The following is an 18485-nucleotide window of genomic DNA, read 5'->3' on the forward strand; positions in this document are numbered from 1 at the left end:
CCATTCTTTTTTTTTTTTTTATGTTTATTTATTTTTGAGAGAGCAAGTGCAAGTGGGGATGGGCACGGGGAGAGGGGGAGGGGGGGAGGGAGAGAGAGAGAGGGAGAATCCCAAGCAGGCTCCGTGTTGTTGATGCAGAACCTGAAGTGGGGCTCAAACTCTAAAACCGTAAGATCATGACCTGAGCTGAAATGAAGAGTCGGGTGCCCCACTGACTGAGCCACCAAGGCACCCCTCTTCCATTATTTCTTTTTAAACTGTAGTTGATACACAGTGCTACGTTAGTTTCAGGTGACTGGAGGAGTCCTACTGGGAAGATTTCTTAATAGGATGGACTGGGAGGGAGCACTGCCACCTAGCCCAGAGCAGGATCGGTAGTTAGCATCACCAGCTACATAACAAAAGCAAACAACCTCCTTAGAAAAAGAAGCACTTAAAAAATTATGTATTTTTCCAAAACTTTTCAAGTTCACTATATTTAACCTACTATCAAGTAAAGTGGGATGAAAAGCTGGTTGTGGCAGTTGCTCCTGTAACCACCACTAGTCTCAGAAAGAGAAACTAACAGTTTTTCTCCCCCAATTATGCAAGATTAATTTAGATGGAGAGCTGTGCTCTTTTCTTAGTATGCCATATACTAGAAATTTTACACATCATCATAAATTAAGAAGAGAATAACAAAACCTGCTCTCTTTATCTCCCAAATGTGTCTATGAAAAAAAAGTGACAAAAGCACCCATGCTCAATTAGAGAAACTTCATCAGAATCTCCAGGCAAAGAAAAAGGGGAGGTCTTTTTGTGTATAATCTAGTGGAGGTAGATGTACCATTAACCCCAAATAATCTGCCAAAAAGAGGACAGACAGCAAACCTGGAGGAAGAGAAGCAGATCTGAAAGGCAGGTTTTTAAGAATGCTACCACTCAAAGAAGAAGGGGAGAAAGAAAGAAGAAAGTGAGGAACAAATGACACCACTGTATATATATGTACAGCTCAAGAAGACAGAACAGGCCAGAATGAATACTAATTTTACAATCTACTGTACTTACTGTAAGCCAAGAAAATAAATCCTATTTAATCAATATTACATACTGTTATATAATGTGATTCATTTGTATTCTCCAACCCTGTCACTCAGAACCTCCAAAAATTCTCACTTTTCTACCTAAATCCCTCCTAAACTATTAGTGATTTTGAATACATATCTGTATCTAAAGTACTTAAAGTGACCTGAAGTGTGGAAAATTCCCAGTAAGAAACAAATGTTTTATTTACAATCTAATCAGTCATAGTAACCTTAAAAAGATAATACCAAGTATAGAATTTTTAAATCCCTACAAAATAATAAATCAAGTACTCTTCCCTACAAACGTTCTTGTAGGACATAGGAGCTTTTAACTATTTTTCTAAGAGTAGCAATACCTATACCCTCATGTACAGTCCATAGCTGATCAACAATATACATCTGTGACCTGCTTGGGAACGAGTATGCAGTTTGTACTCGAGCTGACCCAAGTGAAGCTAATAGCCTGTCTTAAAAAAAAAAAAATGAAATCATAACTTTGGTCTCATTAGCACTGCCTTCTAAGCTGTTAAAGATTCAAACCCTAACTTGGATTTAAGGAGGGGGGAGGCAGTGAACCACTAACAACAGGGAGAAAATTTATATAGTCAAGTCTATGCAAAATCTCCTATTAATGCAAACCAACTGCAAGAATAAGAGATGCAGTTTGCAGTATTTGAGCCTTGTGGAACACTAATGGGTTCTTCTATTCCAAGTTTCCATTCTGAAAGGAAGGCCCTTTAATTCATTATTCCCTCAGAGTCCCTGGCACTCCTAAGAATTACCTTTCTAAAATTCTGCAGCCCAAATTATCTATCTGTTAGGAGATTATGTGCTGTGGCTCTGATGAGCCATTCCGAGCCATTCCTTATATGAGAAGTCACACATCCCCCCACAAAGAAATATCGTGAAAGAAACTGTTTTAAGAATGTGATCCATAAGACCTCTAGCACAGCCTAACTCAAAGTTGTGAAATTCAGAGTTCACATTCAACGTCAACATATGTGCCAGTTACAAAACACTGTGGTAAAATATTCACCACTGGTTATTTCGACCATAATTCTATTGTGACTGCTACAACTTAATTCTACCATTTAGTAAATATTTCCCCAAGCTTTGGTTAATTAATCTTTCTTCTACACAGCTCATAAATCAATTTAAAAACTATTTGCATGTAACCATCTTAACACTTAATATATGACACTACCTGCCCCCAACACCAGTAACAACAAAAAGAGGTTATATGTACACAAATGGGCTGTTTTCCTGACAGGACTACCAGCTCTCCCAGTATACATCTTAAATAATATTTGATTTGTGCAGAAACTGTCCCTAGGAAATTCGAGCAGTGGCTTTATCCAAAATGAGGGAAATCAGTCACGTAAGCTTTTAGGACTAGAAATAGAGGAATATCCACTTTTCATACCAGTATAGCTCAGATATCTATCAGAGTTCAGTGGAAGAAAATACATAATGCCTAGAATCCTGAAGGCTGAATAAAATTTCCATAAAAGATACCTCTGGCACCCCAGACAAGAGGCAAGAATATCTGCATCAAATTAACATCAACTCAAAAACCATTATAAAACTGGTTTTAAAATGAAAAAGCGAGAAACAAACCTCAATTTTGTCTGTTTTGGCATCTCCCCAGTATATTTTGCCTTCATCATAATCCAAGGCTAAACCATTTGGCCAACCAAGAGAAGTGTTAACCAACACTACTCGGTCAGAACCATCCAGAGCTGCTCGCTCAATTTTCGGGATTTCTCCCCAGTCAGTCCAATACATGTACCTACAGAAGTACACAGAAAATGAGCTAAACACAGATAATAAACTGTAACTTTCAGATATCCTAAAGGTGAGGTCCACCCCTCATATTCCACTGGTATCAGTTAACACCACAGAAGGGAAAAAAATAGGACTTAAACACACTCAAAAGTTATGTTTAAGACATAATAGCAGTGCATATGCTTGTAGGAAATTTTCAGATCAAACAGTGTTTTCTAGAACTGATAATGCCTTCCAATAATAAGATTTCATTTTTAGTTATGTTTTTCCAAAATATTTTGTGCTCCTTCCCATTAATAGTCATCTCTTTTTTCCAAACTTTTTATTTATTTAAGTAATCTCCACCCCACCAATGGGCTTGAATTCATGACCTGGAGGATCAAGAGTCACATGCTCTTCCAACTGAGCCAGCCACGCGCCCCAGTCATCTCTTCTTCTTGCTGGCTTGTCACCTCTGACACAAAAAGGCTATCCCAGTAGTAATATTCAGATGACAAACTGAATTCCTAAAATAACTAATTCCTTTTGTAGTGCTAAGTAACTGCTGTGGCTGCTGGGAGTTTAAGTAGCTCTAAGGCACTGATATACACTGAAGTGTAATACTTTGTCACCATGTTCACCCTCAGAGTGAGTTGCATAGTAACAAGTAACATTGGTGAGTATACAGAAAGCTATGTTTCCCTGGGTTGTGGTCAGGGTGTTCTGACAAAAAAAAATTTTTTTTCAAGTCATTCATATATCTTGGGATATATAAAGTTAGATATATCCTTTACCATATCATTCTAGAAGTACTAAAAATGGGATGGAATTAAATCTTCTAGAGGAAGAGAAAGAGTTCTGAAAACAATTTCTTTCCACATTTTTCATGGTCATGATGCAACCTCGGCAAAATCTGTAGCCAACACCCAAAGTCAGCAAGTACTGACTTAATTTATAAAGAAAAACTATTCAAATCATTCAAGGAAAAAAAAACTAAGAATTCTTTAATTTGAGATTTTATTCCAATCAGTATGTTCTAAAAATGAACAGCCACTAAAGAGCTGTTTATTGAAAACCAATATATACTTCATATTGTTTTTGTCAATGTTTTTAGAAACCTGTAGAAAACAGAAACACCAGGCAAAATTTTCTATTGGCAGAGCTTCTTACCCAACCATGGGATCTAACACAATAGCCCGGGGTTCCTCTAAGTCCTCTGAAATCAAGATCTTCCTCATGGTCCCATTGAGCCTTGTTACTTCTATCCGATCAGTGCCAGTGTCTGTCCAATAAAGATTTCGGGCAACCCAGTCAACAGCAATACCATCAGGATGCGCAATTTGAGCGGTGACCACAAACTGACTGCCGGATCCATCTATGAATGAGCGGCGTATGGCCCTCACTTCATCATCAGTCCAGTAGATATAGCCTTCCACAGGATCATAATCTATGGCAATGGCATGACGGATGTCTTCTAACTGTAAAACAATGTCTGTGAAATCTGGTGTATCCAAAGAAATGCGTCTCAAGTCTGTCCTTCGGGCTAAAAGCAGTAATTCGGTGGCACCTAGAACGACAAAGTGAAATAAACGAAGAAAAAAATTGAAACCCACAGGTAAAATTTAGTCATTCTAAATAAAGAATGCAGAACCTCTTCAAGAATTGAAAAGTAAAGGGGTACAAAAGGATACTCAGGGTCTATTTAGGGTGGAAATGGAAAGTAAACATAATGAACTAGGAATAGCTTGACTACAAGGCCAAGCTCTATAATGCCTCAGCTCTCCAAATCAAGTTTTGATTCCTTCTCTATTTTCAGTCGTTATATAGGTCCTGAAATTAATAACAGTTACTTAAAAGGTATAATGAATAACGACTAAGTAATGACTAAGAAGTTAAGTAGTTGAATATTAAAGGAGGAAGGAGACATAGGATATAGGTCCTTTGTTCAAGAAGTATGTTTAAAAAGGTAAATAAATCCAAGACAAAGGTCTTTTGTATCTGATGAGAATATTCTAAAAGTAGACTGTGATGGTTGTACAACTGTAAATTAGTTAAAAAGCCCGGTGAATTGTATACTTGAAGTGACTGAAGTTTATAGAATGCAAATTATATTTCAGTAAAGCTGTTTTAACAAAGAGAACTATAAGGCAATGCCTGACATAATTAAGAACAAAGAAGGCTACGGTGAAGGAAAGCAGTAGCAAAGAGAGGGAATCGGTTAACAAAACAGTGGTTAAGAGTAAGAGCTGTAGATCTGATAGAAACAGATTCAAGTTCCTATACAAACTTAGGCAAAACTTGATCTCCCTAAACCTAGTTTTCTTCATCTATCTCTCACAGGGTTGCTGTGAGGATTAAACAAGATCAATGTATGGGAGCCTGAGTGGCTCAATCGGTTAAGTGGCCAACTTCAGTTCAGGTCATAATCTCATCACAGTTTGTGATTTCAAGTCCCGCATTGGGCTCACTGCTGTCAGCACAGAGCCCGCTTCCGATCCTCTGTCCCCATCTCTCTCTACCTCTCCCCCCTGCTTGTACTCTCTATTCTCAAAAATAAAAAAACATTTTTTAAAAATAACGTGAATGTAAAATTCAGGAACGTACTGAACATGCACTGGATAAATATTAGCTAATATATTATCAGTAAAAAAGAAACACTCAAATTTTTATTTCACTGAGTTTTAAGTCAGATTTGCTTATGAAATGTTTTAAACCCAAAATAATATTCAATAAAAACATAGCTGAGAATGAGAACATTAAATTCAATCTTTTTTTTGTTTTGATTTTTAGTGTCCAAGTAAAGCACCAGCAAAAAGTCATATAACTATAAAAGATAGTAAGCAAGTTGATATCTGAAAGACTGAAAAAAGATTCCCAAAGAAGTGAGTCTAAAAGAAAATACGGGTGGGGCGCCTAGAGGGCTCAGCCGGTTAAGCATCCAACTTCGGCTCAAATCCTGATCTCGCAGTTCATGAGTTTGAGTCCCATGTTGGGCTCTGTGCTGACAGCTCCGAGCCTGGAGCCTGCTTCGGATTCTGTGTCTCTCTCACTCTCTCTCTCTGCCCCTCACCTAGCTCATGCTCTGTCTCTTTCTCTCAAGAATATTAGGAAAAAAAATTTTTTAAATAAAACACTGGTATTAAGTTTCACAGCAATCTGGAATTATAGTTGCAAAAAAAAAATATGAAGAGGAGTCAAGCTCTCAAGATCAACTTTTTGACTTGATAACTAATTATAGATAAACTTCATCTTAGAGAAAATACAGCCCTAAATACCACAGCAGGCACCAAGCAGGCATAACTGTACCATTCACTGCCTCTGCTAACTACCAAAAAGAGCCAGCCCAAACTTTGCAAACAAAGAAGTCATAGAAAGTGAAGCTGTTAATTTGAGCAAGGTGATCAAAACAGAATAGTTAACTTAAAGCTACTACACGCCAAATGTACATCTAAAATTTTAAATACTAGTTAAACATGTACATTTACACTGCTGTGAGGGAGTAGACAGACCACTATTACTAAAATAAATCCTCTGTTTTAAAGTCAGGCTACATGTTTTAAACAAAAAAGCAACATTACAAAAACCTTTTGTTTTAAATTGAAACCAAATTATTGTTTGCCATGGAAACCGCCTGACAAGAGTCAGCCAGCTTCACCTTTGACTAGGAGGATAATTTATCAATGCCAAGTCAAGACAAATATCCTGTACACCAACTCAATTCCATCTCTCTGACTCCCTGACCCCCTTGCCAGGAACACTCTAACCCAACTGAAATAAAGGCTTCTGCTTTTCAGAGTTAGATAAAGAAGTCACTGCTAAATATAACAATTTTCTTAGTAGGTCTTGCTGGTGGCTAGAAAACCAGATAGCTAGCCATAGGGGTAAGAAAGAAGAATAGCATTCTCATTAAGAAGAAAAAGAGAAAAATTGGTGTTCTCCCAAAGCACAAGTCTCTTGAAATGTCCTAATTAAACATACTTCTCCAATGTGCCCTCTCTCTGTAGGGGAAGTAAAGAGAGTAAGCAGAAGTAGCAGTGGTTAAGTACAGAAAGAGGTTGCTTGCTTTAAATAGTAGGAACTGGAATTTTTTTCTTCTTCTTCTGAAAGCACTTCTGTTGTTAAAAGGTAATTAAAAATAGCATCCAATAAACTTGTAGAAAATTTATCTACCCCATGATAGTCTTTATAGTTGGAAGTTTAGTAAATATTATTTCTTTCACTGAGGTTCTTTATTTTCAAGTGCAACCTACTGTTAAAAATACATTTTTTAAGAAAAGTAATATTCATTTTCACAAAAATCAATTGTGATATCAATGGCTGACATCTCGTGAAAAATGAAATAGCACCTAATTTTTTTCAAAAATAGCACGTTAAAAATTTAGTTGAAATACTAATTTATAAAATAGTATTAAAGAGACGCCCTCAAATACAAAACACCCTTGTTATATAACCAACTGTGAAGGCAGAGATTAAGTGACTACTCTCCCAAAACACTGTAATCTACAGAGCTTATGGTAGAGAAATAAAATAAATCATACAGAATTCCAACTGCTATCTAAAATTTTTCCTTCTGGGAGACCACCTTCTTACCATCTTTGCAGGTTTTTCCGTTCTCCAGGAGTTTGACCCCGGTTGGGCAAGCACACTGATAGAAAGGCTTGACTGGAGACATCAAACACAAGTGGGAACAACCACCATTATCAATTCCACATGGATTTGTAGCTGTCAAATATAAATCACACTGATTAATACCAATGATTATGGATGCCCTCCCTCACGCTAGGTACACAAAGGTTAACAACCATAACAAGAGCAACTGTGATAAACCAAATTATTACCAAATGTCATCCAGGTGGCTTGACTACCAAAACATCTGCAAGGAAGGAAATTAATCAATGAGAATTGACTTATCATTTTGTACCTTGAGAGGAATACACAAGAAATAAACAGGAGACCCCTGCCCTAAAAGAGCTTACAATCTAGTCTGTATGCCAAAATTAACAAACTAGGAAACAATATAAAACAATGAAATTATGTGCTATCTTATACATTATAGACTTTAAATATTACTGAACCAAACGGAAAATAAATCACTAAGGATTAAAGAAGAAAACTTTCATTGAAGATGTAGGACGCAACACGATCCTTGAAGAATAGGAAGGATAGACAGGAGAACATTTCAAATGTGGTAAAACTGTATGAATAAAAGCTTAGAGACTGTACACTGGGTGAGACATTAAGGCAAATAGTCTAACTGGATATTAAGGTTTCTGTTGACTAGTAAGAGCTAAACCTAAGTGAGCACAGAGAATGGGAACAAATTGTGGTGGAGGGTACTGAAAGCCAAGAAAAATAACTAGAATGTTGAAAAATACTGTGGAAATATTAACATGGAAAAGATTAACATAATAGACTAAAAGAGAGAAAACTGAGAAGCAGGGATTAATTAGCACACTTGTAGAAACTATGGAAAGGGATGGATTTAAATAATATTCATAGAAAAAAATCAACATGAAATGGAGACCAACAAAATATGAAAGATGAAAGCAGTAATAACCGCAAATTCTCAAACTAGTAAAACAAAAGACCAACCGTACCATTAAACAAAATCAAAAAACAAACAAAAAGGAAATTCTCTAAAATATGCTAAGCATGGGAAGAAAAATTCATACATTTTTACAAAAGGCCAACCCCTACATTTAAAAACATTCTTATGGACTCATGATCACCAGATTGCAATATAACACATTCAATATTTGACTATCTCCCCCTAAACAGACAGAACTAATACAAAGCAATGCATAATCCAAAAAACCCTTCATTTTTGGCTTTGGAATACAATCTGAAATACACTCAGACAAATGCCAGACATTTATTTATATACAAGTGCCAAACACTTATCATTCTCATATTCCTTTTAAACCTAATTCTATCCCTCTCTTACAATAAATTGTTGCCAGCAGCCAAAGCTCAAGTCACTGCAAAGGTTGACCAAAAATAGAAGCAAAACTAAGAAAAAAGGAGGGGAGGTGGAGAGAGAGTGTGCATAGAAAAGCTTAAGCAGGTATTTTATTAGGCAACCTGAGGTGGTTAGATTCATTCACAGAGGTTTCTTTTTAAGAAAAGTTTGTTTTCAAACACACCCATCTGAACAAAATCAAACACACATTAGAGAGAAATAATATAAACAAGAAACGCATTTGTGTATAAGCTTAGCTATCTCAGTTTCTTATTTTCTCTCTTCTCTACCACCATAATCCCAGACCCAAACAAAGGGCTGAGTTGGCCAACAGTGATAGATAACAAGCTACAAATGGTTTAGGCTGCTGCTTAACCTGAATTATATTTTGACATTTTTCCTATGTTTCATTCCTTTCCACTACCTTTGGATACGTCCTCTCTCCTCCTGCCCTCACTAAAGCCAGACATCTGAGTGCTAAAGCTATTCCAACTTGCAATTTAAAAATCAAGATCACTTACCATTTGGCTGCCTCTGTTGGCTGAAGGCATGTATATCCATGGGAGAGAAGATGTTAGAATGGATTTCACGCAGACCCTCGCCAGAATACTTGTTGCAAGCCAAAATGGAGTGTGTATTCCAGTCAGTCCAGTACAATGTGTCCTCAAATAATGTCAAGGCAAAAGGATGTGGAAGGGAACCTTTAACCACTGCCTGCCTATTAACAAGAACAGAAAAACTCAAACATTTCTAAAATTTCTTTTATCAAAATTTGATCTTGCCCGTTAAAACAGTCTTACAGTCTGCAATAACACATACAAATCCCAAGTAACACATGTCTTAAGGTCAAATACACCTATGAAAAATAAGTCACACAGTAAATTTGAACGTATTTTCATGGTGTCCAAAACCCCCAAGCACTTGGCAACAGGCCCCATGTTCACGACAAGCTAGCAGAGAGAAGCTCCCAGTATTAGCACTACTGTCAATTTCCACCTCTGGACTCACATCTTCCAGCCTTCCACAAAATTCATTAGGAGACAGGTGGCCAAAATTGTTAACGGCAAAAAGAAAAATCCCAGGGCTTACTCACAGTTGGCACTGTGAAATAGTTTTAAATCTGCAATAGGTTTTCCCCTTCTTGAGGTGTAAAAACAAAGAACCTGAGCCTGTTTCTTCTCCCATCATTTATGGTTTCGATAAACAAAAGTAAAAACATATACTTGAAAGGGCTTAAAAAGGTGTTCTGGTGGAGCTGTTTCTGCAAAACCCAGTCTAGCTCCAGCAAATGATCATTTCTGCTTGCTTTCTGCTATCTGGTTACTTGACCTCCACAAGTCAGGTAGCAAAAAGAACAAGTGCTGCCACAGGCATTGTGTTCATGAGACAAAGCAGACCCAAAAATCTCACAAGCCATCCATACTATATACCAAAGTTAAAATACACAGCTTGATTAGTGCGCAACCACAGAACTTTGCAGTGTCATGGAGAATTATTAGTATACACTCCTGATTAGTAAATCACGTTTTGAGCCGAAATAATATTCAAGAAAAAAATTATTTGATGTTTACCTAATATCAAATATAATATTTTCATAAACAGTCTGGGAGAGAGGAATGGAAAATATAAGCAACTGAAGAGAAATAAAGAGCATCACATATTTCTGGGAAGATAATCCAATTTTCAGGTCCTGGACATTACATGATGATCTCAAATACTGAGGAAGACTACCAGCATACTAAATTAAATTCAAGGGCAGTATGATAATTTTTATCTAAGCAGAGTTAGTATCTGTTATTGCACATGGAATGGTCCTAGACTAAGGTGTTTTAAATTCAGGCTAGATTTTTAAAAAACTGAACACAAGATTAGCATGACTAGTTTACCAAACAAATTTCTATTTTAGAAACTCATCCCAATTCTGCCAGCCCACATCACCACAATTTTATCCTCCCATTTTTCTTTATTCCCTAGCAGATTATTTTTCCTTCTCATTTCCCCAAAAGAACTGTCACAATGTCAACTTCTGAGGTGGTTTCTTCCACTTTCTAAATGAATGGCTTTATTGAATTTACTAAAGTGATTATGTCATTTATAAGAGTGATATCACAGTTTAAGTCCAAATTTAAATAGGTCTACATTATTTCACACTAAAATCGACCAAAAATTCAGTATGGTAAGACATTAAAAGAGCCCTGAGAAGCTGCCAAGAAAGACAAGCAATCCAACTGAAAAATGAGGAATAGTAAAAAAAAAAAAAAACAAAAAAACCCCTAAATTACTTAGCATTTCATTAACCATCTTAAAGAACTGCAAATTCCATAATCAGATCTTTGAAAAACTTTGGAAGGAAAAAAAAGCCTTCTAAGTCGTGTATATCATTAAATAAAAAGTTAAAATTCACTCTTTGAAGTAAACACAGGAAAACAGACAGGAAAAATAAAAACCTTCCCTAAAAGATACACTAATTTTATATATTGGCTGAAAAGATCTATGTATCGGTCAGAAATGAGATAGACCTGAGTTCAACATCCCTCTAACACTTAACTACTTACATCATTTCTGCAAGCTTTATTTTATCTGCAAATGAAAGATAATCTACCCTCACTGAGTTAAAGGTTAAATGATAATATGTGCAAAAGCATTTAGCATTATGCTTGGCCATTTATAAACATTTCATAAATAATTCCTCAGTTGCAGGATATATTTTTCAACATTTTAACATTTCTGAGATGGGGTAACATTTTACAACTGAAGTTGCACATTTCCTGTATTAGTTTGTAAATAAAAAAGTTCTTAAAATCAATATCATATTAGAGTCAAGTAAATACTAGACTGCTTATTTATATTCCCAGGATCTCACTGTGCCCAAATTAGATGGAATGATTAGACACTCAGTAAATACTTGATAAAATTAGATACCTTAAGTGATATATGTAATTAATAGAGCTGAACAGAAAGCAGAGTTAAGAAGGCTATTATTCATTCTTTTTTTCTTTAATGTTTATTTATCTTAGAGAGAGAGACAGAGAGACAGAGAGAGAGACAGAGAGAGAGAGAGAGCGCGCGTGCTGGGAAGGAACAGAGAGAGAGGGAGACACAGAATCCAAAACAGGCTCCAGGCTCTGAGCTGTTGGCACAGAGCCTGATACAGCACTCGAACTCACACCGTGAGATCATGAGCTGAGCCAAAGTCGGACCCTTAACAGACTGAGCCACCCAGGGGCTCCTCACTTATTCTTAACATAGTTTTTGGTCATTCATTGATTCATCCAACCAACAGTGACTTGTTACTCAAAGTGGAGATAATACATAATCTTCACCTTTAATCTCTCTGGTTGGGATTACTAAATAGGCCTACTTGGTTTCTCCCTGGAAATGTAAGTTTCTCCAAGGAGAAATTAATCATGGGTACCAAAAACAAACATGGCAGGCAAGATCAAAGCCCCATTCTTCAGCAGTAGGCCACAACAACAAGAGTTAAAAAATGGATCTCTACTATGAAGACCAAAGGAAAGAAACTGAGACCCCTGTTGATGTTTTGATTTAGTGCTGACAACCTCTGAGTGTCATCCCTTCCCTGTATCTGTCATTATCAGCAGTGTACTGATAGGACTCAACCCCGCCAATACCCCCAAGTACATGAGCCCCTTGCTATCTCTTTCATATTCCATGTTTGGTGGGTTCCTCTTTTAAATTCTGCACCAACTGGACTTATCCTTTATAGAACACCTGCGCACTTGCATTCACTTTCTCTGTTTCTGGACCTCTTCCCAGAAAGTTGTCCTCTGCCCCTGTCTCAGAATTTCCCCCACCTGTGTGGGTAATAAATCTTTGTTTAGTCATACCAAAGTACTACTGTCATAAATTTTGACATGTGAACCTAACCTTGGAAGGGAGCTCCCATAGGGAAGTTGTTTTAACACCTAAGAAGATGACAGCAGTAGGGGCACCTGGATGGTTAAGACATGAAAAGTATTAACGGTTGAGCGTCCAACTCTTGATTCCAGCTCAGGTTATGATCTCATGGTTGTAGGATAGAGCCCCGTGTCAGGCTCCATGCTGAGTGTGGAGCCTGCTTAAGATTCTCTACCTCTCCCCACTCCCCTGCTTGCATTTTCTCTCTTCTCTCTCTCAAATAATAACAATAAAAAAAGAATGTGACAGTACTGGTAGCAGCACAGGTTTTAAAAAATCTCCACAAGTCCTCCACATAAAAACAGAGAGAGCAACTCTAGGTAGCAAAACCGAAAATCCATTCACAACAGAGCTAGGCAAAAAAAAAAAAAAAAAAAAAATATATATATATATATATATGTGTGTGTGTGTGTGTGTGTGTATATACACACACACACACACACACACACACACATATATATATATATATGTGTGTGTGTGTGTGTGTGTGTGTATATATACACACACACACACACACACACATATAATATATATAACATAACATAACATATCACCAAAAACCTCAAAATACAAAAAGGCATGGAAAACTACCAAGAGCCATAAGATCTGATTGGCATCAGCAGTTCTGCAGGAGGAATCATAAAGAAACAATAGGGCATTTGGGAGACCTAAAAACAAGTTAGGTAACAATGGAAAACAGTGCAAACAAATCTGAGAAAGTCAGCTGACTAGGAAGGGTTCTGGCCACTCCAAGAATGAGGAAATACAATGAATCCACGGTTGGCACTAAAGGGGCTAGTGCACTTTAACCCACTATGAACTCTTAAAGCTGACCTTCCAGACAAAGCTCCATACTGAAGATAAATTACTGGTAGTAGAATGAAAAATGAGAGATGATGGAAAAATAAGGCACAGAAAAAAGTGGGAGGAGGAAACAGAGCCAGTAAATCTCAGAAAGCAAGCTGCCATATTTTGAAACACACACAAGAGTTCTGTGAAGTTATAAAAGTTATGACGAACACTGCCTTCTTTGACAAGTTTAAGAAAAATAATTATACATGAAAATAAAATAATAAAGGTATTAAGGGCAAATCCCATTTTAAAAGCTAATATTCAAGGGGTGTCTGGGTGGCTCAGTCAGTTAAGCATCCAACTTCGGCTCAGGTCATGATCTCGCAGTTCACGGGTTTGAGACCCACATCAAGCTCTGTGCTGACAGCTCAGAACCTGAAGCCTGCCTTGGATTCTGTGTCTCCCTCTCTTTCTGCCCCTCCCCTGCTCACAGTCTGTCTGTCTGTCTGTCTCTTTCTCTGTTTCAAAAGTAAAAGAAACATTAAACATTTTTTTAAAAAGTTAATATTCAAAACAAAATAAAAAATAACATTCCTACAATTAAAACATGACAGAAATATATGGCTCTAGAATAAAATTTATCACCTACTGCAAAATAATACTTTCATACTAGCCATAAAAGAATAAAACAAAATTACAAACTTCAAACTGAGGTGACAGGATGAAAGAATTAGAAGTATAAGAATAAATCACTTCAGAAATGAAGTCTAAAGTAGAAATAACACAAGAATCAATTAAAAAAAATAAGGAAACAGAAATAGAAGGTGAAAAGGAGGAATTTTTTGTGATTTTTTTTCAGTTTTGAGAAATAATTGACATACATCACTATAAAGTTTAAAGCATACAACATGATGATCTGGTATGCATATATTGTGAAATGATTATAATAGATTCAGCTAATATTCATCATGTAGAAACTTTTAAAAAGAAAAGAAAAAGTCTTTTCTCTATGTGATGAGAATTCATGGAATTTATTCTCAACAACTTTCCTGTATCATATAGCAGTGTTAAGTATAGTCATTATGCTGTATATTACATCCCTAAGGGGGGATTTTTAAAAATCAAAAAGAAATAGCACAAAAAAAGTTTAAAAAGTAAAAGATATGGAACACAAAGGACATGGGAAAGAATAAAATTATATTGGAGCAGGACACCAAATGGGAACTTAAATCCTTAGGAAGCATGAAGGAGTACCAGAAACCGCAAATATGTGCGTTAATACAAAAGACTACAAATAATGCTTTCTCCTTTTTTCTTTTTAACCCTTTAAAACACGTAAGATCTTATTAAGCAAAAATTAGTATGACTTCATATTGGTTACAACAGAAATGTAATACAAATGACAACAGCAAAAAAGAGGGAGGAAATGGAGTTATACTAGAGTAAAACTTCTATACTTCACAGAAATTGACCCAGTATTATCATAAAGTATTTTTTGACAAAATGCAAAAAATGCACTAGAATAACACTAAAATTATTTTATTGTCCAAAATATAGTTTTAAAAAATCAGCAAAGGGATTAAAATGGCACTCCAGAAAATATCTACTTAAGGAGGCAAAAAAGAGCCACAACTAAACAAAAAAGATATAAAAAAAAAAAACATCAAAATGTCAGCTGTAAGCCCAACCATATCATTAATAACACTAAATGTGAATATATTAAACACTTCAATCAAAAGGCAAAAGGCTGAACCCTTTAAATAGATACAGTTTTTCCTTTTCAAAAAAAATACATCTATATAGGCAAAGATTGTTTGACTAGGTAAAACAAAACAAGATTCAACTATATGCTGTCTACAAAAGACGTACTTTGTATTGAAACATACAAAGTGGTTGAAGGTAAAACGTTACAGCAAACAGTAAATCCATTAAGAGAGATGGAGAGGCTCTATCAGATAATATATACTTCAAGACAAAAAGTATATAAGAGGTAAAGAAGAAGCACATTTTATAATGACAAAGGATCAAATTATGAGGAAGACACAACTATAAACATATACACACATAAAAACAGAGCCTCAAACAAATGAAGAAAAAACTGACAGCAATGGATAAATAGTTCAACATTAACAGTCCAAGATCTCAACATCCTACTCTTACGTTAATAAAGTTTAGAACCGCTAGGCAGAAATGGGGTACCTGGTAGGCTCAGTTGGAAGAGCATGCAACTTTGATCACAAGGTTGTAAGTTTGAGCCCAACGTTGAGAGTAGAGATTACTTAAAAATAAAATCTTAAAAAAAAAAAAAAAAAGAAGAAGAAGAAGAAGAAGAAGAAGAAGAAGAACTAGACAGGAAAACATTAAGGATATGGAAATCTGAACATTATTAACCAATTTAAACTAGCCTCTACAGAAAAGTCCCATCCAATAACAAGAGAATATACATTCTTCAAACTATGCAAGGAAGTTACTCTAGGAGAGACCACATACTAGGTCACAGAACAAGTCTCAATTCACGTTAAAAGACTGAATCATATGAAGTATATTCTCTGAGAACTACGGAATTCATTAATAAATCTACAACAATAATATATGAGAAGTCCACAAATGAGAATTTTCTAAATTCTTAATGTCTTCTCTATAAGCAATGGGCCCAAGAAGAAATCACAAGAAGTTCTTTTAAATGTTTTGAGATAAAAGGAAATGAAAATACAACATACATTAACTTTGCAAAAAAAACTAGGGTTCTAAGTTACCCTAGAACTTCCTAGGGTAAATTCTATACATTTACCCTTTAGGTGCCTATATTAGAAAAGAAGCTAATTACAAACCAATAAACTAAGCTTCAAGCTTAAGAAACTAGAAAAAAAAAGAGTAAACTGAATCCAAAGCTAGCATAAGAAAACAAAAATATTAGGGTAGTGATCAATGGCATATTAAAACACAAAAACAGTAGAGGAAGACAAATTCAGTAAAAGTAAATGTGAGTTCTATGAAAAGATTCACAAAATTGACTATCCTTTAGCTAGACTCAGACTGGCCTCCCAAAAAAGAGAAAAGACATAAATTGGGCAATTTGTGAATAAAATCATGTATACAAGAAGAACATCACAACTGACCTAACAGAAATTAAAAGGATTATAAGGAGTACAATGAATAACTTTATGCCAATGTAGACAACTCGGATAAAATGGAAATATTCCTGGAAAGAAACAAACAAAAGTGAATCAAGAAGAAATTTAAAAAAATCTAAAGACCCAATACAATTAAAGAAATTGACTTAACAACTTAAAATCTTCCCATAAAGAAATCCCCAGGCCTAGATGGCTTCACTGATGGCTTCTACGAAATAGTTACTGGAGAAATAATATCAATCTATCCCACACTCTTCCAGGAAACAGTGGAAGAGGGGACGCTTCCCACCTCATTCCATGAGGTTAGTATTACACCAAGGCCAGACAAAGGCACGATAAGAAAAATCAACTACAGACCAATACCTCTTATGAATAAAGACATAAAAATCCTCAACAGATTGTCAGAAACTGAATCTCTTAACATCTAAACAGGATTCTAAACCATAACCAAATGGGATTTACCCCAAGAACGCAAGACTGGTTTAACAACTAAAAACAATTAATGCAATTCATCATGTTCACAAATTAAAAAATAAAATCATATAATCATCTCCATAGACTGAATCTACTGCTAAAAGCACTGGTAGTATCTATTGCTAATACTAAACAGGATTGGACAAAATATAATACTCTGTCATGGTATAAATTGTGAAGAGACCAGGAATAAAAGGAAACTTCCACAAAAGGGGTCTACAAAAAAAACCTACTGCTATCATGCTCAATGGCAAAAAAAAAAAAAAAAAAAAAAAAAAAAAGATAATAATAATAAATTATTTTCCCCCAAAGATCAGGAACAAACAAGGATGTCTTCTATTCAACACTGTAACAGAGGACCTAGTCAGTACAATCAAACAGGAATAGAGGACATCTAGATTGGAAAGGAAGAAGTAAAACTGTCATTGTTCACAGTCCATGATTCTACGAGTGGAAAATACTAAAGAATATTTTTTTAAAGACTCCCAGGCCTAATTAATTCAGTAAAGTTACAGTATATAAGGTCAATATATGGAAATAAACTGCATTTCTATATACTAGCAATGAAAAATACAGAAATCGATACGATTAGTATTTGACAAGAAAGCCGAGAACAGTCAGTAGAGAAAAAACAGCCTCTTCAATAAATGATGCAGGGAAAATTAGACATTCACATGTAAAAGAATGAAACTAGACTCCTATCTTAATACCATTTACAAAAATTAACTCAAAATGGATTAAACCTAAGACCTGAAAAACATAAAACTCCTAGAAGAAAAGAACACAGGGAAAAAGCTCCTTGGCATGCTTCTTGACAACAATTTTTTGGATAGGACACCCGAAGCACAAGCAACAAGATAAAAAATAAGCAAGTGGGACTTCATTAAACTAGAAAGCGCTACACAACAAAAGAAGTGCTTAACAAAATGATAAGGTAACCTACTGAGTGGGAGAAAATATTTGCAAATTGGCTACCATCAAAAAGACAAGAGACAACACATAGGGAATACAGTCAATGATACTGTGAAAGAATTGTATGGTGACAGATGGTAGCTACACTTGTGGCAAGCATAACATAAGGTATAAACTTGTCAAATCACTACGCTGTACACCTGAAACTGATGTGACATTGTGTGTCAACTGTACTTCAATTTAAAAAAAAGAAGAAAGGAAGGAAGGAAGATTCATCCATTTCGAGAGGAAGCCAGGATGATGTCATATCAACTGCACTGTGGACACTACCTGCTTGTAACGTCTAGTGTGACTGTCTGACTCCCAACTACACGGGAACCCTGGAGGGCAGTAATGTTGTCTGCTCTGTGCATTGGATTATGGTCATGGTTAATGCCTAGAAAGTTGCCTGAACCTAGTGGGGCTTCC

General features: G+C 35.8%; 1 protein-coding gene across 1 annotated transcript in view; it reads right to left on the reverse strand.

Moving 5' to 3' along the window:
• LRP6 (LDL receptor related protein 6) overlaps positions 1-18485 on the reverse strand; it is a 182230-nt gene that overhangs the window by 64903 nt on the left and 98842 nt on the right. The window contains exons 4-7 of the mRNA XM_043561954.1: positions 9309-9505; positions 7419-7550; positions 3999-4395; positions 2682-2853 (exon numbers count right to left, since the gene is read on the reverse strand). Of these exons, the coding sequence (XP_043417889.1) occupies positions 2682-2853; positions 3999-4395; positions 7419-7550; positions 9309-9505 (898 nt within the window). The remainder of the gene's footprint in view (positions 1-2681; positions 2854-3998; positions 4396-7418; positions 7551-9308; positions 9506-18485) is intronic.

The sequence above is a fragment of the Prionailurus bengalensis genome, chromosome B4 (assembly GCF_016509475.1).
Source record: "Prionailurus bengalensis isolate Pbe53 chromosome B4, Fcat_Pben_1.1_paternal_pri, whole genome shotgun sequence".
In the NCBI taxonomy this organism is placed as follows: domain Eukaryota; kingdom Metazoa; phylum Chordata; class Mammalia; order Carnivora; family Felidae; genus Prionailurus; species Prionailurus bengalensis.